The sequence below is a fragment of the Engystomops pustulosus genome, chromosome 4 (genome assembly GCF_040894005.1).
Source record: "Engystomops pustulosus chromosome 4, aEngPut4.maternal, whole genome shotgun sequence".
Lineage (NCBI taxonomy): Eukaryota > Metazoa > Chordata > Amphibia > Anura > Leptodactylidae > Engystomops > Engystomops pustulosus.
In genome coordinates, this window is record NC_092414.1 from 128,379,537 (window position 1) to 128,406,947 (window position 27,411).

General features: G+C 42.0%; 1 protein-coding gene across 3 annotated transcripts in view; it reads right to left on the bottom strand.

Annotated features, from left to right (window-relative positions):
* The window catches only part of TAF3 (TATA-box binding protein associated factor 3), a 60,662-nt gene that overhangs the window by 28,424 nt on the left and 4,827 nt on the right, over positions 1–27,411 (bottom strand). For all 3 annotated transcript variants that reach the window (XM_072147413.1, XM_072147414.1, XM_072147412.1), the window contains exon 2: positions 19,288–19,530. In XM_072147413.1, coding sequence (XP_072003514.1) covers positions 19,288–19,530 — 243 coding nt within the window. The remainder of the gene's footprint in view (positions 1–19,287; positions 19,531–27,411) is intronic.

Genomic DNA, 27,411 nt, shown 5'->3' on the forward strand with positions numbered 1-27,411 from the left:
AACGCATGCGTTAACACCATTTTAATCTGTTCTCATGCGTTACTGCCATGTGTGAACACATAATAGACATGCAGGGAAAAAGCCATGTGCATCGGCTCTGCACGTCTCTGTCTACAGATCACTGGTAACAGTCATCTAATGGTCTGATACCATAAGATCACTGCCATCTGTATATAAAAACAGATGGGAACACACAATGTGTTCCCTGATAACTTTTGTTTATTAATTTTATCTGGGGCAAAAGTTAAGGGAAATTTAAAAAAAAAAAAAAAAAGCCTGGTCTGGGGGCCTAGAAAAATGGAAAATTTTACCATTCTAAACTCCTATGGAGTATTTATACTACTGATAATATACTCCCCCACGGCTAAAAATGCAACAAAAAAATGGAAAGAGGAGTATTTTTACTCTCCTGAAAAACAATTAGTGCGGCCTCTGGCCAACATGCTATATGGAGGCTGCAGGGGCTGGGCAATTCTGAACACAATGCCTCCAAAATTGTGCAGTCACTGGCCACAGAGGGTAGATATGTTTGTTGCACTGTTCACCACATGTAAGCAGGGAATGTAACATAACCTATACACAAATATATACAAGACCTTTTTGTAGAAAACATTGCCCCTTAAAGGAAACCAACCACTTGAAGTGGCAGGTATAAGGGGGAACTACCGAGCACCAGCACAGGGTGAGCTGGTGCCGGAGCTTAGTTTTGTTAGGGTTTTAAACTGCAGTATTTCGGTTTAAAACACTTTTTAAACTTTATGGCCGAAGCTGCTTCGGCGCAGGGAGGTACGCGCTCGGTGCACGCGGCTACATAGGAAGTGAATGAGAGCCGCGGGCACGGTCGCGCGCATGGTGCGCCGAGCGCGTACCTCCCTGCGCCGAAGCAGCTTCGGCCATAAAGTTTAAAAAGTGTTTTAAACCGCAATACTGCAGTTTAAAACCCTAACAAAACTAAACTCCGGCACCAGCTCACCCTGAGCTGGTGCTCGGTAGTTCCCCCTTATACCTGCCACTTCAAGTGGTAGGTTTCCTTTAAATACGTTTCCAACTATTAAATGTTTATTCAGTTTAAAAGGAAATTTTACCATCAAAATCCATCATAATAAACCAGGGACACTTGGATAGATCCAGGCACTATGACTGTGGTAATCTTCTCAGATTTGTTATCCATGACCCCATTCATTTAAAATCAACTTTCAAACGTCTGACCAATGAGCACTTCTCCTCCTCCTTAGCATAAGGGCATTAGAAAAGGGAAATTAAAAGGAGGCACTGCAGTATACAAATGTGTATCTAATTTGCATACTTTGGACGAAGCACTGACTGCACCAGCTACAGCTCCTAAATGACCCAGAGATGAAGTAGCACTAGGCCGTTGCACATTCGCTCCTCTTGGGGACGCACATCCCAGTATCAGAAAAATCTGCTATGAGCCAAAAATAATGACTGCATTTATGAACTTGTTACCAATTTTATCATGGCACCATAAAGAAGGCATGACGGCCAGTATAGACGGAGGCACGTTAAACAAATGAGCATTCCTTCTCCCCTTACTTTAAAGAACAGTCAGAAAAGCAGTTTCCTCGTAAAAATAAAAATATTATAGAAGCGGCTTATCTCAACGCTGCAAGATCAGCACAACTAGCATTCACTTTATTAATAAAACCCTTTGATAACTTTACAAACAACAGTCTGAACCTAGTAAAGAGAGGTGGAAAGGTCTTCTTGGGATATAAAATCCAAATTATAGCATTGCCCATGGCAACCAGCTACCGCTTCCACCAATATAATAAATCCCACCTCTCTTTTGTGACTAGTGACCCTGCTAATCAAGAGGAAGTTATGGGAGAGTAAATTCTTACAGGATGATGTAGCCGAAATGATGATGAAGCTTTCAAATGTTACAAGCAATAAAAAAATAAGAGCCAAGACATTTTTCTCCTATTATTAGGAACCAGTTATCGCCTCCAGCAACCTCCAGTTCCCAGTGACTCAGGGGTTATGTGCACAAACGCCAGAACAGAAAAATGGAAACTTGTTAAACTTGCCGAATTAATAGACATAATAATAATAGCCTCGGCGCAAAGCCCGTCACATGGAGCAGAAATCTGCACAAGTCTCAGGGATATTCCTATGGAAGCCCAGAGTTTACAGCTGCTATTCAAAGCTGGAAGTGTCATCAAGTACTCTACACACATCAGGACAGATTCAAGCTGCAAATAGTATGTTATAGAGCAGGAAATTTATAGAGTCAAAAGTAAAGCAAAGCAAAATTTATCAGTGTCCCTGATGCTGGATGATAAATATTGCAGTTTTCTGTATGTTTCTATTCTATTTCTATACTTACAAATCAATGGGCAGTTCTTCTCCATTACATCTCTGTAGACATGCAAATACTCAATGGGGTTTAGGCATAAAGAAGAACAGCACGATTATAAATTAATAAGCAAAAAAGGTAGAGCAAGATCAAGTCAGGCCCTCCAAGGGTTAATTTAAAATACATTTGTTGTATTCCATCTGTTTTAAAAATACATGGTACAACACCATCCATCGGGTGTGCAATAAGTTTTAGAGCTACACGTTTCGGTATGATGCCATGCTCAGGATTACTTTGTCATAACAAAAAAAAAAAAAAGAAAAAAAATTGGGATCCCATGCTGCCAGCAGACCGGACACTGAACCATCACCTCAGCTCCTCCTGCTGTATAACATGCTGCCAGCAGACCGGACACTGAACCATCACCTCAGCTCCTCCTGCTGTATAACATGCTGCCAGCAGACCGGACACTGAACCATCACCTCAGCTCCTCCTGCTGTATAACATGCTGCCAGCAGACCGGACACTGAACCATCACCTCAGCTCCTCCTGCTGTATAACATGCTGCCAGCAGACCGGACACTGAACCATCACCTCAGCTCCTCCTGCTGTATAACATGCTGCCAGCAGACCGGACACTGAACCATCACCTCAGCTCCTCCTGCTGTATAACATGCTGCTTGTTAATTACCCGATTTCCATTTTGACAAGAGCACACATTGTACGATTGTACTAAAAGTTGAGGATAGACTAAATGGAAATTTGCTCAGATGCGATCATCTAAGAATAGATACAGATGTGTTGTGATTTCCATCCATGGAAAATATCCATTACATAACCGACATGAATTGACAAATAGGATGTACAAGGAGATGTGCTTTGTTTTTAGAACTACAAGAGGCGCCCCCACCCACATGTGTACACGGCCTTCTAGAGATTAGTAACATACAAAAGTTTCCACATAAAAAATGTCCTTACTAAAAAAAGTTGCCTGTAGTAATAGCAGTAAAAATAATTGTTTTGTAGTAGTAGTAGTAGTAATAGTTCTATGGCTGGGCACCAAACACATTGCATGTCAGGAAACCTCTGCCATGTTTTCTTCAAGTAAAGTCAATTTGATTTCTGTTTTTGGCAGTACCTTCTTCTCTGGCACAGAACGGGTTATTGTCAATTCTGATGAACCCATCCAAGCAACGCAATTCCTACTAACCGGACACTTTTTAGCCTTCTTCAAACGTCTGCAATAGCACTCCCGGGCTGGAAATTATCAGTGCATTTATCACAGCATTACTAGCCGCGCCAGCTCTCTGAGGCAGAACTGCATGCTCAATGCTTTATTTGTATTCAGCAGACCAGCCTCTGCATTCTGCGCCGGGCTCCGATTATTTGCTCTGTTTTCCACCAGAATTCCTACCTAAGTAATCACTCTTGTGCCCTCTAGATCGTCCTCATTTCTTCTGCTTTTACCTGCTCAAAATCCAAAAATAAAGCAACCAAGGACAAAACATGGAAAACTACCTGTAATGCCTTGTGTAACACCAATCTCCAAGATGGCAATTAAAATTACTGGGCTTTGTCATGTTACACAATAAAATACACCTTAACTAGTCAACGTCTTGCTCCTAAATCATTAAAGCAAGTGGCCAAGCACAAGACCACACGGAGCATCAGTCAGCGTTATGCCTAGAGGAGAGATACAGGGGGAAAGGATTATTTTGAACCCTTAGGTTAATAGGGTTGTCTGACTACCTTTCTAACAAAAAAAAAAAAAATAAAATAATGCCTTTTCAATGTTGTGTACTGGTTTTTGCATTTGGCTTGTAGTGATTACCTCAACATGACCATGAGCCATAGTGGAGTCTGCTGTAATGGCAGAGGTAAGCCATTGGCAAGTGGAGTAGGCCAGCAGAATATAACCAGGCGGACAATGTGCTGGCCGGATTTCCCGGAACCCACAGTAACCCAGAATGGGACTCCTAGCATCCTAGTGATTTATGAAACAAGGGGTCTTCCTCCCTGCTGTAATCATTCCCACGAGTCACCCCTGCTTTGCAGGGAAGCATGGACTCCTTGCATTATGTAATTATGATGCTCAATGTCCCAACTTAAAATGGGTATTCCCATCTGGGCATTTACATTTAATGAAATTTATTTGCCATATGTAAACATTTCTTCAATTGGATGTTAAAAAAAAAATAAAAAAAATAATATGTTCCTGTGTGAAGATAATTTCTCACAAATGTAGTAATGTTGTCCCTTAGAAACGAGATAGCTTCCTCGGATACGACCACGTCACATTTTGGCAGCGGTGGCCAGACATGCGCTATTGAGTCCTGCAGGACCACCAGGATTCAGCGATCATTACTACAGGACGAAATGTGCGACATGTAGAAACTCCTCAGACATTTAATATTCAGAAACCTTTTGTTTCTTTGTGCGATCACTCCAGCAGAGGTGGCCATAACCAAGGAGTCAGTCTGGTTTCTAAGGGACCATAAGACTACATTTATGAGGAATCATCTTCACCCAGGTACATTTTTTTTAATAACATCCAATTGAAAAAATGCTTATATATGGCAGATTAATGAAACGGAATGTGAATGCCCAGATGGGAATACCCCTTTAATCTGTACATTTTTTTTAAAAAAATTGATCAACCCCTTGAAGCTACCACGTTGAACATTATTATGACCTTATTTTGTTTGTGTATGTACCCTATGATCTGTAAAGCATGCCAAAATATGATGGCGCTACAAGATCTATCATTGCTGAGCAAACATCTCTTACATATAGGAATACATGTACAAAATGGGCAACAGCTGCTTAGTCCTTAAATTCTACAAGCACGTGGGCAAACTTTATAAAAGGAGGAAAAAAGACAGCAAAGGGTTAATGTAGGAAATCACTCTCCAGACCTGAAGCTACCAATAGATGCAGGGCCATGGGAAAGACTGTGTAGGGAACAGCTCTATGTGCATCTGCTGCCGCCAGAGTTTCAAAGGAGAGTCGTTCTCCATGGTCGGCCGGTCAAACACAACATTAAGTGGCAAACACTAAAAAGTTAATTGAATGTTTGCCAACAGATGCAAGACCCTTATTCTAAAGGGATAATTAATTTCTGTGTTTTTATAACGAAATTTAAAGAGTCATCAGCGCATGCACCCCTGAGGGGTAATTGGGTGTATTCAGGGAAGGTGACTAGATGCTTAGTGTACAGGCCATGACGGACACAAAGTCATATTAAGGGGATAAACTTCTGAAAGAGACTGGGAATATCTGATGCCTGTACATTCTACATAACTACTAAATATGGTTCCAAGGTGATGTGTTGTATAGCAAAGAGAGGCCAAACCATTAGGAAAAGAAATGTTTGTACAAGGAAAACGTTACATGGCCAAGTGCTTATATGTATATACAGCCAGTCCAAATAGTCTTCCTAAGTGGCAAACACTAGACCTCAGGGCGAACCGAGGCTGAGTTGCGGCCGTCTGCAGACAGAAGCTCTACAGGTTACTGACCTGCACGACAGAGGTCAGGCCACCCAGGGAAAGGGAAGAACTACATAGGGAGAGATGGGATGCAGCAACCACTGTGCATATGGTACCAAGCTCTCACCATACAGGAGGAAAGAGTCCTTTTTCAGGAGAAAAACTATTTCAAGTATCTTACATATTTCTACGTCTAGTTTCAAGAAACTGTTCATTCTATTCCATCTTGTTTATGATCATTAGAATACAAGAGAACAGCAGAAATACTGGAGCACTACAGTCGCTGCCTTGTTAAATGTCCACATGTCAATAACTTGTGTGTGCCAAGCAATATTCAGGTACGTATAGTATGGAGATCTATACATTGCAACGGTAGACTACTATGGGTCTGCAGTAAACGTTATCTGCACATTATACTTATCCTAGGAATCTTATTCGTTAACAGAAACATATTGCAAAACTGTACAGAGGTCACGCACATTGCAATATTCATACCCGGATCACCCACACTTGTCCAGTGCTCGAGAAAATACAAACACACAGACATCCAAACTCCATGTAGACATTGGCTCTACTTACATGTAAATCCCAGGACCCTGGTGATGTGAAGCATCAGTAGTAATAATGGTAGGTGCGCTTCTTTCAGCAGCATTTTTTAATAAAAAAGAAGCCCTCGGCCCTTTAATTAAAAGGGGAACAACATTTCTTGGAGTGGGCATGTACTGGCTGGTAGTAGGGCCAAGAGGTTGCTTTAGGATGTAAGGTCTGAATAAAATCAGATGAAAATCTCTTGACGTGCACAGCCTCAGGGGTCACTGGAGCAACGTACCTACACAATGTAACAATATGCTAAAAGTAACATAAGCAACCAAACTGTCTCACAACACCTCTCCGAAAGGGGTTACACCCACATCTCTATTAATATTCAAAATCAGGTGAGGAAAATAGAAATATGAAAAAAAAATAATCTAGAATATAAAAATGCCAAGAGACACACGGGCCCTCCTTATAGTGAGCCTGCACACAGTATTTTACAGCAGTAACTGGGGAGATATTTATGGATTTTTGGTGGGAAAATGTCAGTATTTTATTTAAAATGTGCTTATTCTAGTTTTAGGAGAGTAATAAAGAGATGGCCTTAGATAACCGAGAAGGACCACCCACCGGACTCCTTAGTCCACAATAAGAAGCGGTTTAGCGGTTAAAGGGTTTCTCCACAGAAAAAAAAAAATTGCTGGATTTCTTCCAAAAACAATTGTCACACCTTTGCATGGTTGCAGAAAAACAAAAAGGTAAAAAAAAAAACATAAGTGCAAGATAATGACAGGTTATCACAATCTAATGTCAAAGAGGACAAGAACACCAGACAATCCCCTAGAGACTGTTTGCCTTTGTGGATGACCATTTTCCAATCTGCAAGCATAACCTCTTATTTCTGTGCACCAACAAGGCTGCCATGGAGTCCACGAGCATTATTATTGAACATCCGATGGCTTCAGGTGGAATAGAGCACACACAAGAAGAGAGACGTCCCAGACTGGACACTTTAATGTGTCTCCATTGCTCTAGGAAAAACCTTTACAGCCCCCCGCTTCAACCCACAAAGGATAAAATAACAGAGTAATACAACAAGAGTATTGTATATCTGGGAATACAAGCAGGTCATAAAAGTACTCACAAAACGCAACTAGATATTCTCATTAAATAATGTGGCTACCGGACTATAGTGAACACCAAAATACAATACACTGCAAATATTAGATGGATGATCATAATCATATTATATAGAATGATACTGTAACAAATGAACAAGACCTAGCAGGATGTGAATGTAGGTCTATGGGCACAGACATGGCAGTATTTTCTGTGTGCAGGCAGACCTCCCCTCCACTGAGGCTCATACAAAAGCCTGCTGGTGGCCCAAGGAAAACCCTGCCAGGCTTGTTAATGCATTTCACGGACCATTCCCACTTAAAGAGATCTCGGTAGCAGAAACTTTACCCTACCTGCAATACTCGGGATCCCTACAGAGACTCATTAATGTATTAGCAACGTTTCTTCCCATGATTTTTATACTTCTCCCACACTGCTGGAGGCGACTGCTCCCTGTTATATCGCTGCCCCACAAGGGGTTACTGCTTCAACCCTGGCAGTGAAAAGATTGATCAAAAGTGAGTAGATCTGCTGAAAACACTAGATTAAAGGGATGCCCTATTCACACCAGCCTTCCCTTTCATCAATTTCATAACAGTCCATAACTTCGTAAGGCAAAACTAAAAACACAGGACAACCTGGTGACCTTAACACTTACCACATACATCAGAGAAATACTTCGCTGCAGTTCCAGTTACAGCAGAGTTATACTCAACAGGCTTTAATGGACGATTCTTAGCATTTCATGGTATGCCTGTGGTCAGATCGGGTCTCCAGATCAGCCAGGGTAAAAGTGGGTGGCAGTATCCCTGAAATGTATTGTCCCCATTAAAGGGGCAACAAGCAGACCCCACAATGTTATGGTGACCACAGCACAGCCCTCCACTAAACACTGACGAGATTATAAATTCCATCTAGACGAGGCACAGGACAGTCATCTGAATTAAGTCATAGATTGTAAGCTCTTTTGCGAGCAAACCCATCATTACTATTGTTTCATCTGAACTTGTTATCCTTAAATGTTTTATTTTGTCTGAATGTGCTCCCTATGACCTGCAAAAGGCAGCAAAATACAACGGCACAATTTAAAAGAAATATAAAAGCTTAAATAGCAATGACATAATTGCATAAAGCAAGCCATAACTATGTAAATATCTCAATACATACACATAGAAAGGTAATAAAATCAGAACATCTGCATCCTTGTAAAAGAAAGAAATGCAATAGTAAATGGCAGAACACAGACATTGTAGTAGCAGTACAAGCCTTGAAAGTCTGGTGACAGTCTATGGTTGGCATATATGCTTATACTGTACATACTGTTCTCTGCAGTAGCATTATATACATCAGGTAGAGTCCTGACAACTATCCTCCTACAAGCAGCAATAAAAATTCACAAGATTTTTGAAGATGTGGGCATATTATTTTAGAGTTCTCTAGAGTAGCCATGGTGGCACCGGAGCTTTTTGGGGCATCTAGTCTTGTGACTCCATGGAAAAGGAGAAAAACTATATACAGACCAGATAGGTTTTTTAGGTTTGTTCAAGTCTGGTTAGTTGAATTTGTATGTTGGAACTCGTATATTTTATAATTGTAGCGGCAGACAAAATTTGTTTTGAGCATGTGACAACTGGATTTTCACAATTGTAATAACGTCGTATTGATAATCCTTGGTCCCATTACAGCACACAGACACCCAACAAGTGATCATCGCAGCCTGGGACTAGACTAAAGCATACAGAGAGCTTCACCAGATGTCACAGTGGTCAGAAAGATCTGTCTATACCAGCCTGTAATGCCAAGAAAAAAAAAGTTTATAAATTCCAGTTATAATAATAAAACCGAATTGTGCCCCTTTCCTGTGGAGCTTACTCTAAACTAAGCTCCGTGTGTAACAGCCCCATCTCTAAATCAGATACACAGTCTCTGGCAGTTTGGTGGCCGCCTAGTAAGGAGTATATTCTAGCTAAAACTCCAACTTTAGGCTAAATTGGTCTCCAGCCTCACTTGTTAACATCCTGTTTCCTTCCATCATGAAGCTCAGAGACTGAATTGAACAAACACTTCCCTTTCTGTGGGAAGATCAGGAAACACTTGGACTCCCTCAGAGTTTCTCTCAGAAAGAATTCAAACAAAAGTTACATTGGGATGTGCTTAACGGGGGAATACCCAGAGTAACATATCAGTACATGTAACTACAGGGGTCCGAGCCAGCTCCCAGCACTGATCAATCCCGTATTACATATACATCACACGTCAGTATAGCAGCTGCGGCTTTCCTTTACAGCGTTAGAAGTAATGTATGGATGACCTGTGGCACAGGGGACCTTATCAATATACTGCTTTATGCTGTGAAACTATTCCAGAAAGTGGCTGCGTTACTGCCAGAGGCTCAGTCCAGTTTTGTATGGATCCTGTGTGTGCCAGCTTTATACTATATAACTGCTGATATCCAAGACAGGTCACACTTATACCAGGAAGGGATAAACAAAGCAGAATATCTCAGTATTTGGCCTACAACATACAACAATCATGTGTGTATTTGAATACCTACAAAATTGTCCAGAATAAATAGACTATGAAACTTTCTGAAATTTTAATATGTGTCCTCAATTTTTGGGAGAAATGTTACAGGCAGGGAACCCCCCCCCCCCAAAAAAAAAAAAAAAAAAAACACCCACCCTTGCTTCAAAAATACAAATGACAAAACAAGGGGAAGATAGAAACATAAAAACATAGTCAATATTTTTATATAGAAAGCAAAATAGTTTCTAGAGGAATAACATTTCATATTTAAGAAAATTTAGGTCACTTATTTTATACCACAGATAGTTTCTTGTATATATGGTGTATTTATTGATACAATATTTAAAAAAAAATATATTAAAAAATGTTGAAACAGTTTATTATATTAAATACGCAACAAAAGGAAAGTTACGAGCAGTCACGACACAAGAATGGGCCCGGGACGACTTTCCATGCCTAGGGGCTCTTGACAGCTTTCTATAAGTACAGTTCATTCATGTTAGAATGATAAATGGGGTTTGTCAAAGCATTTTACTTTACCACTATTTGGATCAGACATGACCCTTTTGACCCTTGGTTGGCAGTTACAATTTATATCATGTATTAAACAGAAAAACAAAATCAATGTAAACCATACTAAAAAAAAAATGGAAAACAAACCCCCTCCCAAAAAAGTAATAATTGGGTTGATAATAATTGAAATATAGGAGGGAGGAAACCACTCTAATTAACCCCTCAGATCCGACTTTTATAGGTGGTCTATGTTTGTGCTGAACAAAGTCTATAGAAGCCGACTACAGAGGGCAAATTCTACATGAAGCAAGAAGCACAGCATCACGTGCCCTACAACAATATAACAACGTTACCGAGGTGTACAGTAAAGCGCTATATGGACGGCAGCTTATATTCTATGATGGTTGGTATGCAAACAAATAGACAGCAAATATTCCATGGGCAGAACTAAAATTACAGAAAAAACAAAAAACATTTTTTAAGTTAAAATAAAGTACTTGAAGGAAAAAAAAAAAAAAAAAAAAAAAAGAAGCAAGATAACATGTCTTGTAGTTAAATAAATTCCGTAGCACGTAGCCATGGTGTAAATCTAAATGCTATGCAGAATGTACCCTTGGATTCTGGACACAAAACTAAATATCCACTGGATCAAAAGGCTAATATCTCACTAGAATTGTTCACTTTTTCTTTTTTTATTTTTTTTTATTTTTTTTTTTAAGAGGAAATGTTATTACAAACTGCGGGAACAAACTTGCCGATGAATATGTAACAGATCTCTTTACATTATGATCCCACATTTAATTTAACGCCAGTAATTGCTTTAGAATGAGAAAACATTTACTCAACGATACAACACTAAAGAATAATCTGCCTAACTGTTCCATTAATATTTGTCTGAACTGCCATTCCTGGTGTATGTATACATTTCATCTATACATACTGCAAGCATGTCATTAATCCCCCAGCGCTTTCAATCTTAGAGAACACAGATTCCTTAAATGTTAATTTAAACCAGCGCTGGCTTCATAAAGGATGTGTGTGACCACACTGCCACCTAGTGGAAATACAACTGCACACAGATGCATGGGGCCAAGCAACACTGTTTACGTTAAAGTAATCTTTAATGGTGATGGGTACCCACAAAACACTATCAAATATTTGCATCAAACAGCACCCTCAAGTAGAATATTAAATCTCCTTTTTACAAGCAAAGGAGAATGCTGAAAAGTACCTCTAATAGAAAGGCTGCATAGATAGCATCATCAGTTTCTAGTTAACAGAAAAAATTTTTTAAAGTGACACCAGGTGCTTCTGTGAGCTATAGAACATACAGTCAGCAAAATAAATCTAGTTAGGAATTGGATTTGTATGGGCAGTTTGTATTCCCAAATATATATTTAGCGGTCACAATTCTATAGTAGAGAGAACTCTTATTTTCTTACCTTTAAATGGCACCACAAACCTTGTGCTATGGAACTCAAGACCAAGGTGTTTTAAGTAATAAAGGTTTTCCCTCCAAATCTGGAAAAATCCTTTGGCATACATGTGGTGTAGTTCAGAGTCTGGAGAAACTGGAGATGGCCATTTCTATTGTGAAATAATCATTCCATCAATTTGGCTCTTGCAGATTACATGGATCCATCATAGATGGGAGTAATACATGTTTTGCTGACATCTAGTGGTCAACGTGAATATTTTGTGTTTCACAATAAATTGACAAGTAAATTTAATAAAATAGAAAAATAAACAAAAAACTAAACTAACTACATTCTCTAACAATGGGCCAATGTAACTTTCTATACTTCTATGGATGGGTAAACAAGCTATTGCATTTTTTCCTATCTTATTATGCATTGTACATTTATTTCTCACTTTTGGCACTGGCGAAAAGCTACACATTGCGGATGGAGGAGTGATTAAAGTAAGCTATCATATTAAAAGTAGCACCCTCCTGGTACTTGAGGTCAACAATCCGTCTTAAATTGCTTCTTTTTATATCAGTCCATAGACATCAATGGACGAATCATTCTGTGGATTGTGATTGGGCTCATCTTTTGAAGAATCGGTATAAAACTTACTTCATGTGAGGTGACTAGTAATTTGTATATTTCAGTGATGCCCGCCACTTTATTATCAAGCAGGTTTTTTTTTTTTTTTTTAACAATGAACATGCCAAGTGTGGCATCACATCAAGCTATAGTCATGTGACATTACCATGGCAGCAACCAGTCTGCATGCATTGGGGCAAATTTACTTAAATGTTCCTGCTCGATCCCCAAGGTGCGTTGTCCGCCGGAATCCACATCTGCCGCGATTCATGAAGATCATGTTCCCGAGTTCCTGCATGAGCCGCTCAGGTCTGCTGGAGTTCACCATCTTCCTCCCGATGCATGTAAGTGCTTGGCTTGCGACACAAATTGCTTTGTTAAATCCCGCTCGTCGTCCGACTGCCTGTCCCCCCATTTGTGTCACGTGAAAGCAGGCCCAAAATCCGATCGCGTGCACCAAAAACCCTTTCTAAATGAGCCACATTCTGTAGAGATCCCAGACACGGTAGAATACAGACTGGTGATTGAAGGGTTTTCAGCCTAGATTTTACAATGCTATAGGATTTACAGCAATTGATGTGTTGTGGATTGTATATCTGTTTGTTACACATTGGGGCACATTTACCAAGGGCTTTGCGCTGCACTTTTGTCAGAGTGTGCACGTTCTTCATGGCTAAAAAGTCTTGCACATGTATTTAAGAAGTGTCTGCGCTGCAATTGTGTCGCACATGACCCTTGGCACAGCTGCTTCAAATTAGGGGGGGGGGGGGGGATGTGCCATTGGTCTGTCCAACTGATTTGGACTGAGCATCGTATTTAGCTTTGAAATTGTGTTGCATCCCCCAAGATGGTAAACTCTGTCGGACCTGAGCGGGAAGTGTCACCACATGCAGCTTTATAGACGGACAATGGACAGTGAACTCAAGTAATAAGTAAATGTGTTCCATTTTGTGCACCTGTAAAAATCCTATCCACTATGATGGTAATACATTACACTGCAATTTTTCCAGAGATAAAGTCTGCATAGAGATTTAACCTACAAATCCAGACAGAGATGAAAGACATGTTTTTCTAATCCCGTACAACCAAATCAACATTACATCTCTACATAAAGCTTAAATGAATATAGACAATGCCCAACTTATTCTGTGATTTCCGCATTATATTATACTTTCTATGTCCACATTCATCCACTCCAAGCAAAACACTAACAGAAAGTAGCTACAAGCTATAAATAACACTCAACAGGAATAATGCATTTACATTCAAGCTCAGGGCAGGAAGAGTTAAATCTCTATCTTTCTAGGGGTCAGTAAGAGAGAAAGAGGTGTCAGGCTAACAAGCTGAGAGAAGGGGGCTCTGAGAGAAAGAAGTCCCAGTAACACAAGTCAGGATACAATCCTGCATAGGGCACCTTACTGGGTAGACATAGGGCCGATAAGACAGACATTGTCGAAGTATGGAAGGACATGGGCGGACGGTGACCCGAGACTTCCTTAAAAAAAAGGCAAAATCCCACCACACACACTGTGATCCTAATGGTGATCGACAGTAGGGCTGCCACAATGGGTTACTCTGGGGGAGGGCAACATTCACAGCGAGGCGCATGTAAGAGGATACGGCCATTTCCAATGCCTTACCCTATACTAGTTATTCGTCCAATTAAAGGCCCTTTTCCCACACGTGTTCTGGGGACGTATATCCCGGTGAAAATTTATGACCAGATACAAAACAACTATGGCAACATTGCCTTCTAAGTGTTAAAAAAAGGTTACTCAAAAGTTAAATACCCTTTAAAGGTGCCATTAAAGAACATAACTAAACCTGAAAAAGTATAAGGGCTTATCCAGCAACAACCACGGAGGGCCTATTTAGGCCTTCAATGCCTGGCAGCAGGGGAACTAACCACAGGGCATAGAGGTAGAAGTTGTGGCCAGGCTAGCTCAGGAGAGCTCAATGTTCATCTGTATCTATACTGGCATAGGGATACACAGAGGCCTCTCTGAAGGCCCGGTATGCTGCATTATAAGAAACAGAATGCATTTTCCTAAAAGAAAACAGTCAAAGCTTCCATCTACTTCTATCAAGTAGTAGCCCCTGAGGATAAGCCATACATGTGTCACACAACTCTGACTGGTAAGGGGAAGTATGCTAGTCTACACAAACACAGAAAAAGAGCATACAGTATACCAATGGATGTTCCTGGTTACCTCACAGTTTGGGATAACTATACAACAATCTTATGATACAGAGGAGCTGGAGCTGTATCATAAGTAAAATAAAACAGCAGCAATGTGAAAGAATAAATCAGGGCAAATCAGAATGAGGTACACGCAAGGCATTAAGGGACTTGCAGGAAACTGCCATGACAGGACAATTCCCTGGCTCCTCCCACTTTCTTTACTGTTTAGTTTCTGTACAGCAGGGTAATAAAATGTCCATGAAAGAGAAAGGGTCACACCTTGATCATATCTACATTACTAGGGGATTTAGGCTGTTGTGGGATAACCCGCTTTAAATAACACAATTTAAAGAAAAATCTTTTCCACCAATTGGCTACTACATTCTTTATACGGTCATTTGTGCAAGAAAGGATCACAGCAAAGAACAGGTCTTGCACTTCATCCAGTGACTTCTTGTTTCCTCTTGCACTTCCAGGGTTGAATCAATATGTAGAAACAACTCCTAAGTTTTAGTGGTGTAGAGGCAAGCTGAGGTAGCCACAGCTGAGTTGAAGGCCTACCCCACATCCCCCATACCACTCTCATAGCTAGGAATCCAAGGGGGTGCAGGAAATGAGATGTGAATCTCTCTCCCTTTCAGGGCACGGAGACGTCTTGAGTTGAATAACGTGGTGTGCTCTGGTCAGAAGCCATTATGTCCATGCTCCATTCCCCTTTGGATTTGTCACGACTAATTACCAATGCGCTAGTCATGGAGGAAAAGCATTAGGAGTGCTTCAGATGAGGAAATCTGGTCCAAGCATACATACACTTGTACACACAAACAGAAAGAGCCTTTCCAAACAAAATGTCCATTACACGTCAGAAAATTACCAACATCAGGCAGGTTTCTAGTTACAAACAAAAACCATTCTGCATTTTCTTGACAGGAAGAACCCCCATTCCATAATCCAGGAAATGCATGAAGTCATGTACAAGGAGTCACACAAGACTCAAAACAGCATCTTCCTACCTTTATTTTATTTGCCTCAGTTTCATTAAAACCTTAAGTGGGTCGTCCAAGGTATTACAATTTTAGAGCAGATGTAGGAAAGGATTTAGGAAAAGGAAATTTAAAACTCCAAAATCCATCATGATAAACCAGGACACTTACTCATAGATCCAGGCACCGTGATTGTAGTAATCTTGTATTTGTTATCCATGGACTCATTCCTGCTAATAAGCTGCTCTAGTGGTGGGGCCTTAACAGAGCCCCTCCATGCTCTACACATGCTGTTACACTGTGCATGAATGGGTCTCCCCCTCCCCCACACAAATGCTCCTGCACAGGGTAACAGCCTGCCAAGCTATAGAATGGAGGGGCTCTGGTTCATTAGCATAATTTGAGAAGTCGATTCTAGAAGAAAGGAGGGAATGGATAACAATTATAAGAGGATTACCGTAATCACAGTGCCTGGATCTATGAGTTAATGTCCCTGGTTTATGCATACTTTATTATAATGGTAGATTTCTTTTAAAAGGACATTTATTCCTTACACAATAAGACATTATTTTGAACATCTGATCACTTTCTCAAACCTGTGCGCCACCAACCCACAATATGGTTATGTGAGTGCTTTGATGCCAATGTAAAGGCATGGCTTAATACAAAGATAGCAATTTTGAGAACTATATTATTATGGTATCATTAAACAACCAGTAATACGAGGCCCAGACAGAACAAAAAATCGTATTATACTAAAAACAATGTGCTTACTGCGCAAAAAACGGCAAGCTGTGCTGCGTTTTCAGGGCAGCGCACAGGCTGGCAAGTCTCTTAACGCTAAGGTCGAAGCCACATTACTGGAGGTTTACACTGCATCAGTCAAATCCCCAATACGCTTTTTTTTTTATATTTTATAAATTAATAATAATTTTTTTTGGTTTTCTACAACATCACATGAGGTGTCGAATACATTGGGAACCTATGTTATATTGGCCATGCAAGGAAACCACTGCTTGGATATTATTTCTAGGTCATTTGTACAAGAGCGTTTGGAGTTTGAAGTTTTTTTCCCCCACATCAGTAATTTTTCATTGAAACCATTTTGTCTTATGGACACATTTGTCCGTGAGCCCTCTCCATGCACCGCGACCCGACCGCCACCGTGAATACATAAAGATAATTAAAAATCCCTTACTTTACAATTTTACTCAGTTTTATTGCTGTTTTAGCTCCCATCACTCTCTCTGGTTGGGGACTCTCTAAGCACTTCATGATTCCTCTGTGCAATGAGATGCTGTGGGCTGACAATGTGCTTAGATAATCAGGTACAGGTTTGGCTACATTTTTATTTAACTTCTAATCATTCACTAGTATCTGCCAAAAAGAGATCAGAGATGAGATGGAAATAAAACACGACACTTCAGCTCAGCTTTAACGCCTTCCTATGCTGTAAAGACCTGATCTTATCTGATCTTAACCATAGTCAGAAGACTTACGGATGGATCCCAGGACAACCAAAGTTGTATACTCCAGGACTGATAGAGACAGGTTAGAATTAGAGAATATGTTATTTTGATATCCTGAGCATATCTAAGAATCTTGTCTTCGTGGGAATACGCAGTTTAGGCTGTTGTCTCAAGTTTTTCCACAGGATAGGGGATAACCAGCTGGTTGCTTAATGGTAGACAATTAGTACTCACACGCTCATTGGGGCAGATTTACTTACCCGGCCCATTCGCGATCCAGCGGCGCGTTCTCTGCACAGGATTCGGGTCCGGACGGGATTTATGAAGGTAGTTCCTCCGCCGTCCACCAGGTGGCGCTGCTGCGCTGAAAATCATCTGAACGCGCCGGAATACACCGAGATGGACCAGGTGAAGGTAAGCGCTTCCCAAGCGGCACATTTTCGGTTTTTAAATGCGGCAGTTTTTCTGAATAAGTCGGGTTTTCGTTCGGCCACGCCCCCCGATTTCCGTCGCGCGCATGCCGGCGCCGATGCGCCACAATCCGATCGCGTGCGCCAAAATCCCGGGGCAATTCAGGTACAATCGGCGCAAATCGGAAATATTCGGGTAACACGTCGGGAAAACGCGAATCGGGCCCTTAGTAAATGACCCCCATTGTGTCTTCAGGGGCTACGATCCTGGTCCTGTCTGTTCAGATTGCAGAGAGAAGTCATTGGTTCTCTGCAACCTGATGGTAGATGTCCTTTAAAAGGGGTTGGCAATTTTCTTTTAAATAAATTGCCTATGTGCTTTTATTGCCTTAATATTTCCTGAATGCTCACCAATTGATTTATCATCCCTAATGCTTCCTTTAATGCCATGTGCAGACTTTCTGTGCACTCTGCAGACACATCCTACTCTGTTAATAGGAGGGGCTTGCATCAGGAGATAATGACTGCTCTTCCCCCTCCCCCCTCCTTGTGTCGGTCAGTGAGATGGAGAGAAAAAAACCACACTGGAGGCTGCCATGACAATGTACTGAAGGAGTAAGAAACAAGAAGTTGTGTGGAGATGCAGAGTGCAGCATGTGGAGAACAGGGAAAGGCTGAACCTCTCACAGGAGGCAAAACACATGTACATACACATGCAGATTTATTGAAAAGTGGCCAACTCTTTTGAGTATACAATTGTGCTCTCTGTCAGAGAAGACAGTCTAACAGTCTTCGAATCTGCAGTAAGTAGAAGCTCTGGGAAGCAAGCCCAGTAAAAAAAAAAAAAAATTAATTGAGGAAAGCTTAACATAGGAGGGAGGAGAATGTGTTGGGGAGGGAAGTATAACAGGGTTGCCTGTTATATCACTGAGGAGTCCTGATAAAACAGGGTACTGCTATAGGTCCAACCCACAGAGGTCAATCCTGAGTGCAAACAAGGGGAAAGAAAAGCTGTTAACTTCAGGGGTCTGATAAACAAGTTTTCCCATGCTTTAAGTTGAAGCAACCTTTGAGAATCACACCTCTGCAGCGAGCAGCACATCTGTATGAGGTGAAGTGGTGCATGGCAAACATGAATACGAGGGTGGGCCCTGTGTGTACTGAAAACCTGAGTGCTCATTTCTAGGCATCATATATTATGCCATGGGGAAAGCTGCGAAAGAGGGGGCAGTCCCACCATCTGCAGGACATGGAACCACCCAATGATCTGCATCACCATCAGCTGTCAGGGACAGAGGGGTACCAGTGATACAGGGCAGAGAAAACCCTGGAATACTTGGATTTGTGTTGAGACAATTTTAGTAGACATTACAACTTGTTAGGAGGAGAAAAAAAAAAGTCACCCAAATATATATTTGCATCTAAACTCTGTAAATCTCTTTTCAAACTAGTCATATTGTGATACAACATCTTCAAGTAAAGAATATTCATATGAATGACAATTTGCTTAAAATTATAGTTTGAGATTCCCAGGGAGCAAAAAGAGCAATTCCAAAGGCCTTTACAGTATTAAGGGCTTTATAGAGTAAAGTGAAGGTGGTCCCAGATGACAGACAAGTGATCTGTCATGTATCCATGACACCTGAGAATATCTGCAGCTGTATTATAAGGGCTATCACACACACACACACACAATACCTTCTTGTGAAGAGACGATGAGGGGCAAATAGTCTGGTATATATTCCTTCCGGTCTTCAACATCTTTGCTTCCAGGAGGGGGAAACTGTAGCACATTGTTCTTGGTAACAGGAAAGGACGGGATCTGATGTGGGAAGGTGACTGGTTCAATATTATGAATGTAGTCTTCCAGTTCATGGATGTTCACCCCCATTAGTTTAAAGGCTTGTCCTACATCATCCAGAACAGGGTCTGTCCTTCCATCTGGAACACAAAAGCCAAATCAATCTGATGGAATCAAAATCAAGAAACATAAATAAAGGGAGAAGGCTACATTCACATCTAGTTTTTTTGGATATGTGTAGTTTAAATGGCAGGAAACGCTATGTTCACATATGGACAAGCATGCTTTGTACCTACGTAATGAAGCCTGCTATAACTGCAGGGCTAGCATACATGAGTGTCCCAGGGTGTAAATAATGAATACAGCAGGACCCCAACAGTGCAGCTCCTGGCGTATAGACTAAACGGGTCCATAAACTTATAACTGCCTTATCCTGCAGAGAATACAGGATGGCAAGATGAAGCAAGGCACACCTTTCCATCCTGCTGGAGATCAGCGTAGATGGACAGTGGAGGCCATCCGAGTCTGTGAGAAAATGCAACTGTGTGGGCTCCATTTCTGGCCTCTGCTGAGTGTACGCTCTGGTGGCTTCTGTCCATACAAGGACAGGACATCGACAGGGGAATTAATCTGAACATCAGCTGCAGCCAATCAGTGGCTGCTGCTGTTCGCTCCTCCCGCTTTCAGGGTAGGACAGGAGGATGCATCAGACTGTATGAACATACGCTGCTGCCCAACATATCCAAATCCCCATCAGGCTCAAACACCTATACATGCAATTTCACTCCTTCAAAAGAGGAAATAAGCACATGCCCTCAGATAAGTAACTCGGGTAAGTAACTTGGGCAAGTATTCACATCTGTAAGTGGCTGCTGGTCAGGAAAAGATATGCTACATGTAATGTATAGAAAGTGCAGCAGAGACCAGAAATGTAGAAAATCACTGCACGTAATGTATGAAGTGAAAGGAAAACTATTGTTTCAATGTACATGTGAATTGTGAAAATGTATTGTGTCCAGGTACATCTAAAGTTACTTTCACACAGCGTTGTGTTTACCCGGCCATAGCCTGGGCAAGCACACTGCAGTGCGCTGAAGGAGGTGCAAGCACTCCCTTACATAGCGATAGACATGGAAAGATAGAGCGTGTGGCACCGTACCACTGCCATAGCGCCCTTTTTTTGCCTTTGTCCCCACACATGCATTGTGAAAGGGACCCTAGGTCGTGCTCACATGATACGTCTGTAATGCATTTTAGAGTGCAATGAAAAATTCATGAGGCAAAAACGCACATGAATTATGACAAAAGTGGAGTTCTGCTGCCATCACATTCAATGTCTTATGCTATGTGAACCAAAATGGAGAGAATAAGAAAAAACATTACTAAAAAAGGCTATATTTGCAAAACAAACTCAAGTTTCTTGGTTTCATTTTAATCAAATTGTATAAGTCCACTAACCACGTCACTGTGGCCTTCACTACACTATTGTGTGCAGCATCACTTGGCGTCCACCGCTGCTGCAGCACAGCACCAACAGAAGCACAAGGAGTTCCCAGTAATGCACAAATAATGGAGGTGCCTACACAGAGAGGGGTGAGCATGGTGACCATTATATATTATCTCCAATAAGAAAAAGAGTTGTACAGCACAACATGCTATGTGCCTAGCAAAGGAAGCCTGCTAGAACTACAGGGATATAGTGTAAAGGAGTGGCCCAGGGTGTAAATAAGGAATACAGGAGGACCCTCTAAGTGCGCAGCCTTTTAGCTGATCTGTTCCATTGGGGAAAGAATAGTCTGAATAGAAACCGAAGAACTGAAACCACAACACAGATGCCCAGTGTCCAACCACCCATAGCTCATTTCTGTTATTTATAGGGAAAAAACACAAATGTTTTCTTATTTTGAATAACAGACGCGTAAAGCCAAGTTCACACTTCCCTCAGGATTTAAGTTTATTTTCCTCCCTCACAAAAAGATAATGAATGTTTAATAAATAAAACTTAACATAACAGATGAGTGTAAGTTACAGTGAGAGCCACTTTACTTTCACTTTCAATATATCTATCTATAGCTTCTATATCTGTCTATCCACCTCTAGACGTCTCATTTCTGTCTACCCATCTTTCTTTCTATACCTCACATTTATCTATACATTAACTATTTCTGCCTATCTTTGTCTATTCCTTCACATAAAAAAATGAACACTATTTGTCCTTATTGCCTTCAATAAAAGATAACTTCCTGTCATCCGTTATGAATCAGATTTTTTTTAAAAAATTACTTCAAACTCATTTTTGCCGTCCAAAAACGGATAACGGGTGACATCAAAAATTGCATTGGTATCAATGGGATTTATTACAGATCAGCTCAATTTCCACTCAGCTTAGCCTCTCCATAGAGAGGCCGTATATTTTGCTGTGCACGGTTACAGCGAAGGCAGACAACGTGTGCGGCCGACATGTCGCCAAATTCATGTGCATGAGCCCTCTGGTCAGAAGGAAGGATGAAGCCAGGGGAAGAATAGGAGAAAGCCCTAGCATGGTTGGGAAATGATACCTACAGTGTGATGTAATATTGGTGGAAGTGAAAGGGACCAGGGGGAGCATCCCACATCTCTTATAGATGGAAGCCAAGTAGGGACAGTAATGACTCTTGCAGTCCCCATCAGAAGCATGAGCCTGCATTGCAGACAGGAGATGCAATACATTTATTTCACCTCCAAACATTTCTGAAGGGTAAGCTTGCTCGAGGAGGACTCTCTGGATGGAGTACATTGTGGACAATCCACTGAAGATAAACCAGCCTCCAAACAACAGGTAATGTTGTTTAGAAATCTGCAGTGAAATTCTAAACATTGAACATTTTGCAAAGCTTGTACATAAAAGCAAATATAAAAAGCAAAGCAAAAAAAATATTTCAGCACATGCAGCTTGATAATGCCATCATTGAAGGGATGAACACTGGTAAAATAAAATATATTGCTTGAGGAGTGCTGCTTCATCGTATTTTATTGATTCAGTTTAATGACATTTATGGAGGATAAGAGACCCCAGCTATTTACACAATGGGGGACGAGTTCCCAGGGCCTACTTAAAGTGCGACTCCCGGGTTACAGAAGTCCAATAGAAGTCAAAGAAATGTTCCAGTATTCTATAGTGTAGAAACCTCTCAATCAGAGAGAAGAGGTATCCTAGGTGCCCTCAGTAACCCATGGCTAGTGCCATGTTCCAAGGACACACGTATGAAGAACAAAAAATGGTTACAGTGGGGTTTAGTACAAGTGGCACATGACATAGCACTTTAGCTATAAAACACAAGTCACTAGACTCATGTGTCATGGTGACTGTTGTATCAAGTGATTACTTTTGATAAATCAGTCCATAGAGCAACCTAGCCACAAGTTACTCAGTCTCAGAATGTGCACAAATCCCATGTACCATAAGCACTGCACCTCTATATGGACCTTGTGATACAGGAGGATGCCCAAGCCCATATGACTAACAACAATATACATCAGTGACAATGATAGAAGACCCTTGCCTTGTTATAGCTCATCTGCTCACACTCTCACCATGACCTTGTACGTCTGATGCAAAGTACCACGGGTATCATGACAATCAGCAATAGTCCTTAGTTACAAAGTCACAATCTTGCCCTTGCCTTGTAATCCATCTGGACACTCCAGTCTAGAGTAGAAGCTTCAAGGAACCTCCACAAACTCCCATCAGTTAGAAAGTACCATCAGCACCAGTAGTAGGATGTAAGCACAGTACCCATCTAGCAGTAGTAGTAGGATGTAAGCACAGTACCCACCTAGCAGTAGGATGTAAGCACAGTACCCACGTAGCAGTAGGATGTAAGCACAGTACCCACGTAGCAGTAGGATGTAAGCACAGTACCCACGTAGCAGTAGGATGTAAGCACAGTACCCACGTAGCAGTAGGATGTAAGCACAGTACCCACGTAGCAGTAGGATGTAAGCACAGTACCCACGTAGCAGTAGGATGTAAGCACAGTACCCACGTAGCAGTAGGATGTAAGCACAGTACCCACGTAGCAGTAGGATGTAAGCACAGTACCCACGTAGCAGTAGGATGTAAGCACAGTACCCACGTAGCAGTAGGATGTAAGCACAGTACCCACGTAGCAGTAGGATGTAAGCACAGTACCCACGTAGCAGTAGGATGTAAGCACAGTACCCACGTAGCAGTAGGATGTAAGCACAGTACCCACGTAGCAGTAGGATGTAAGCACAGTACCCACGTAGCAGTAGGATGTAAGCACAGTACCCACGTAGCAGTAGGATGTAAGCACAGTACCCACGTAGCAGTAGGATGTAAGCACAGTACCCACGTAGCAGTAGGATGTAAGCACAGTACCCACGTAGCAGTAGGATGTAAGCACAGTACCCACGTAGCAGTAGGATGTAAGCACAGTACCCACGTAGCAGTAGGATGTAAGCACAGTACCCACGTAGCAGTAGGATGTAAGCACAGTACCCACGTAGCAGTAGGATGTAAGCACAGTACCCACGTAGCAGTAGGATGTAAGCACAGTACCCACGTAGCAGTAGGATGTAAGCACAGTACCCACGTAGCAGTAGGATGTAAGCACAGTACCCACGTAGCAGTAGGATGTAAGCACAGTACCCACGTAGCAGTAGGATGTAAGCACAGTACCCACGTAGCAGTAGGATGTAAGCACAGTACCCACGTAGCAGTAGGATGTAAGCACAGTACCCACGTAGCAGTAGGATGTAAGCACAGTACCCACGTAGCAGTAGGATGTAAGCACAGTACCCACGTAGCAGTAGGATGTAAGCACAGTACCCACGTAGCAGTAGGATGTAAGCACAGTACCCACGTAGCAGTAGGATGTAAGCACAGTACCCACGTAGCAGTAGGATGTAAGCACAGTACCCACGTAGCAGTAGGATGTAAGCACAGTACCCACGTAGCAGTAGGATGTAAGCACAGTACCCACGTAGCAGTAGGATGTAAGCACAGTACCCACGTAGCAGTAGGATGTAAGCACAGTACCCACGTAGCAGTAGGATGTAAGCACAGTACCCACGTAGCAGTAGGATGTAAGCACAGTACCCACGTAGCAGTAGGATGTAAGCACAGTACCCACGTAGCAGTAGGATGTAAGCACAGTACCCACGTAGCAGTAGGATGTAAGCACAGTACCCACGTAGCAGTAGGATGTAAGCACAGTACCCACGTAGCAGTAGGATGTAAGCACAGTACCCACGTAGCAGTAGGATGTAAGCACAGTACCCACGTAGCAGTAGGATGTAAGCACAGTACCCACGTAGCAGTAGGATGTAAGCACAGTACCCACGTAGCAGTAGGATGTAAGCACAGTACCCACGTAGCAGTAGGATGTAAGCACAGTACCCACGTAGCAGTAGGATGTAAGCACAGTACCCATGTAGCAGTAGCAGTAGGATGTAAGCACAGTACCCATGTAGCAGTAGGATGTAAGCACAGTACCCATGTAGCAGTAGCAGTAGGATGTAAGCACAGTACCCATGTAGCAGTAGCAGTAGGATGTAAGCACAGTACCCATGTAGCAGTAGCAGTAGGATGTAAGCACAGTACCCATGTAGCAGTAGCAGTAGGATGTAAGCACAGTACCCATGTAGCAGTAGCAGTAGGATGTAAGCACAGTACCCATGTAGCAGTAGCAGTAGGATGTAAGCACAGTACCCATGTAGCAGTAGTAGTAGGATGTAAGCACAGTACCCATGTAGCAGTAGTAGTAGGATGTAAGCACAGTACCCATGTAGCAGTAGTAGTAGGATGTAAGCACAGTACCCATGTAGCAGTAGTAGTAGGATGTAAGCACAGTACCCATGTAGCAGTAGTAGTAGGATGTAAGCACAGTACCCATGTAGCAGTAGTAGTAGGATGTAAGCACAGTACCCATGTAGCAGTAGTAGTAGGATGTAAGCACAGTACCCATGTAGCAGTAGTAGTAGGATGTAAGCACAGTACCCATGTAGCAGTAGTAGTAGGATGTAAGCACAGTACCCATGTAGCAGTAGTAGTAGGATGTAAGCACAGTACCCATGTAGCAGTAGTAGTAGGATGTAAGCACAGTACCCATGTAGCAGTAGTAGTAGGATGTAAGCACAGTACCCATGTAGCAGTAGTAGTAGGATGTAAGCACAGTACCCATGTAGCAGTAGTAGTAGGATGTAAGCACAGTACCCATGTAGCAGTAGTAGTAGGATGTAAGCACAGTACCCATGTAGCAGTAGTAGTAGGATGTAAGCACAGTACCCATGTAGCAGTAGTAGTAGGATGTAAGCACAGTACCCATGTAGCAGTAGTAGTAGGATGTAAGCACAGTACCCATGTAGCAGTAGTAGTAGGATGTAAGCACAGTACCCATGTAGCAGTAGTAGTAGGATGTAAGCACAGTACCCATGTAGCAGTAGTAGTAGGATGTAAGCACAGTACCCATGTAGCAGTAGTAGTAGGATGTAAGCACAGTACCCATGTAGCAGTAGTAGTAGGATGTAAGCACAGTACCCATGTAGCAGTAGTAGTAGGATGTAAGCACAGTACCCATGTAGCAGTAGTAGTAGGATGTAAGCACAGTACCCATGTAGCAGTAGTAGTAGGATGTAAGCACAGTACCCATGTAGCAGTAGTAGTAGGATGTAAGCACAGTACCCATGTAGCAGTAGTAGTAGGATGTAAGCACAGTACCCATGTAGCAGTAGTAGTAGGATGTAAGCACAGTACCCATGTAGCAGTAGTAGTAGGATGTAAGCACAGTACCCATGTAGCAGTAGTAGTAGGATGTAAGCACAGTACCCATGTAGCAGTAGTAGTAGGATGTAAGCACAGTACCCATGTAGCAGTAGTAGTAGGATGTAAGCACAGTACCCATGTAGCAGTAGTAGTAGGATGTAAGCACAGTACCCATGTAGCAGTAGTAGTAGGATGTAAGCACAGTACCCATGTAGCAGTAGTAGTAGGATGTAAGCACAGTACCCATGTAGCAGTAGTAGTAGGATGTAAGCACAGTACCCATGTAGCAGTAGTAGTAGGATGTAAGCACAGTACCCATGTAGCAGTAGTAGTAGGATGTAAGCACAGTACCCATGTAGCAGTAGTAGTAGGATGTAAGCACAGTACCCATGTAGCAGTAGTAGTAGGATGTAAGCACAGTACCCATGTAGCAGTAGTAGTAGGATGTAAGCACAGTACCCATGTAGCAGTAGTAGTAGGATGTAAGCACAGTACCCATGTAGCAGTAGTAGTAGGATGTAAGCACAGTACCCATGTAGCAGTAGTAGTAGGATGTAAGCACAGTACCCATGTAGCAGTAGTAGTAGGATGTAAGCACAGTACCCATGTAGCAGTAGTAGTAGGATGTAAGCACAGTACCCATGTAGCAGTAGTAGTAGGATGTAAGCACAGTACCCATGTAGCAGTAGTAGTAGGATGTAAGCACAGTACCCATGTAGCAGTAGTAGTAGGATGTAAGCACAGTACCCATGTAGCAGTAGTAGTAGGATGTAAGCACAGTACCCATGTAGCAGTAGTAGTAGGATGTAAGCACAGTACCCATGTAGCAGTAGTAGTAGGATGTAAGCACAGTACCCATGTAGCAGTAGTAGTAGGATGTAAGCACAGTACCCATGTAGCAGTAGTAGTAGGATGTAAGCACAGTACCCATGTAGCAGTAGTAGTAGGATGTAAGCACAGTACCCATGTAGCAGTAGTAGTAGGATGTAAGCACAGTACCCATGTAGCAGTAGTAGTAGGATGTAAGCACAGTACCCATGTAGCAGTAGTAGTAGGATGTAAGCACAGTACCCATGTAGCAGTAGTAGTAGGATGTAAGCACAGTACCCATGTAGCAGTAGTAGTAGGATGTAAGCACAGTACCCATGTAGCAGTAGTAGTAGGATGTAAGCACAGTACCCATGTAGCAGTAGTAGTAGGATGTAAGCACAGTACCCATGTAGCAGTAGTAGTAGGATGTAAGCACAGTACCCAT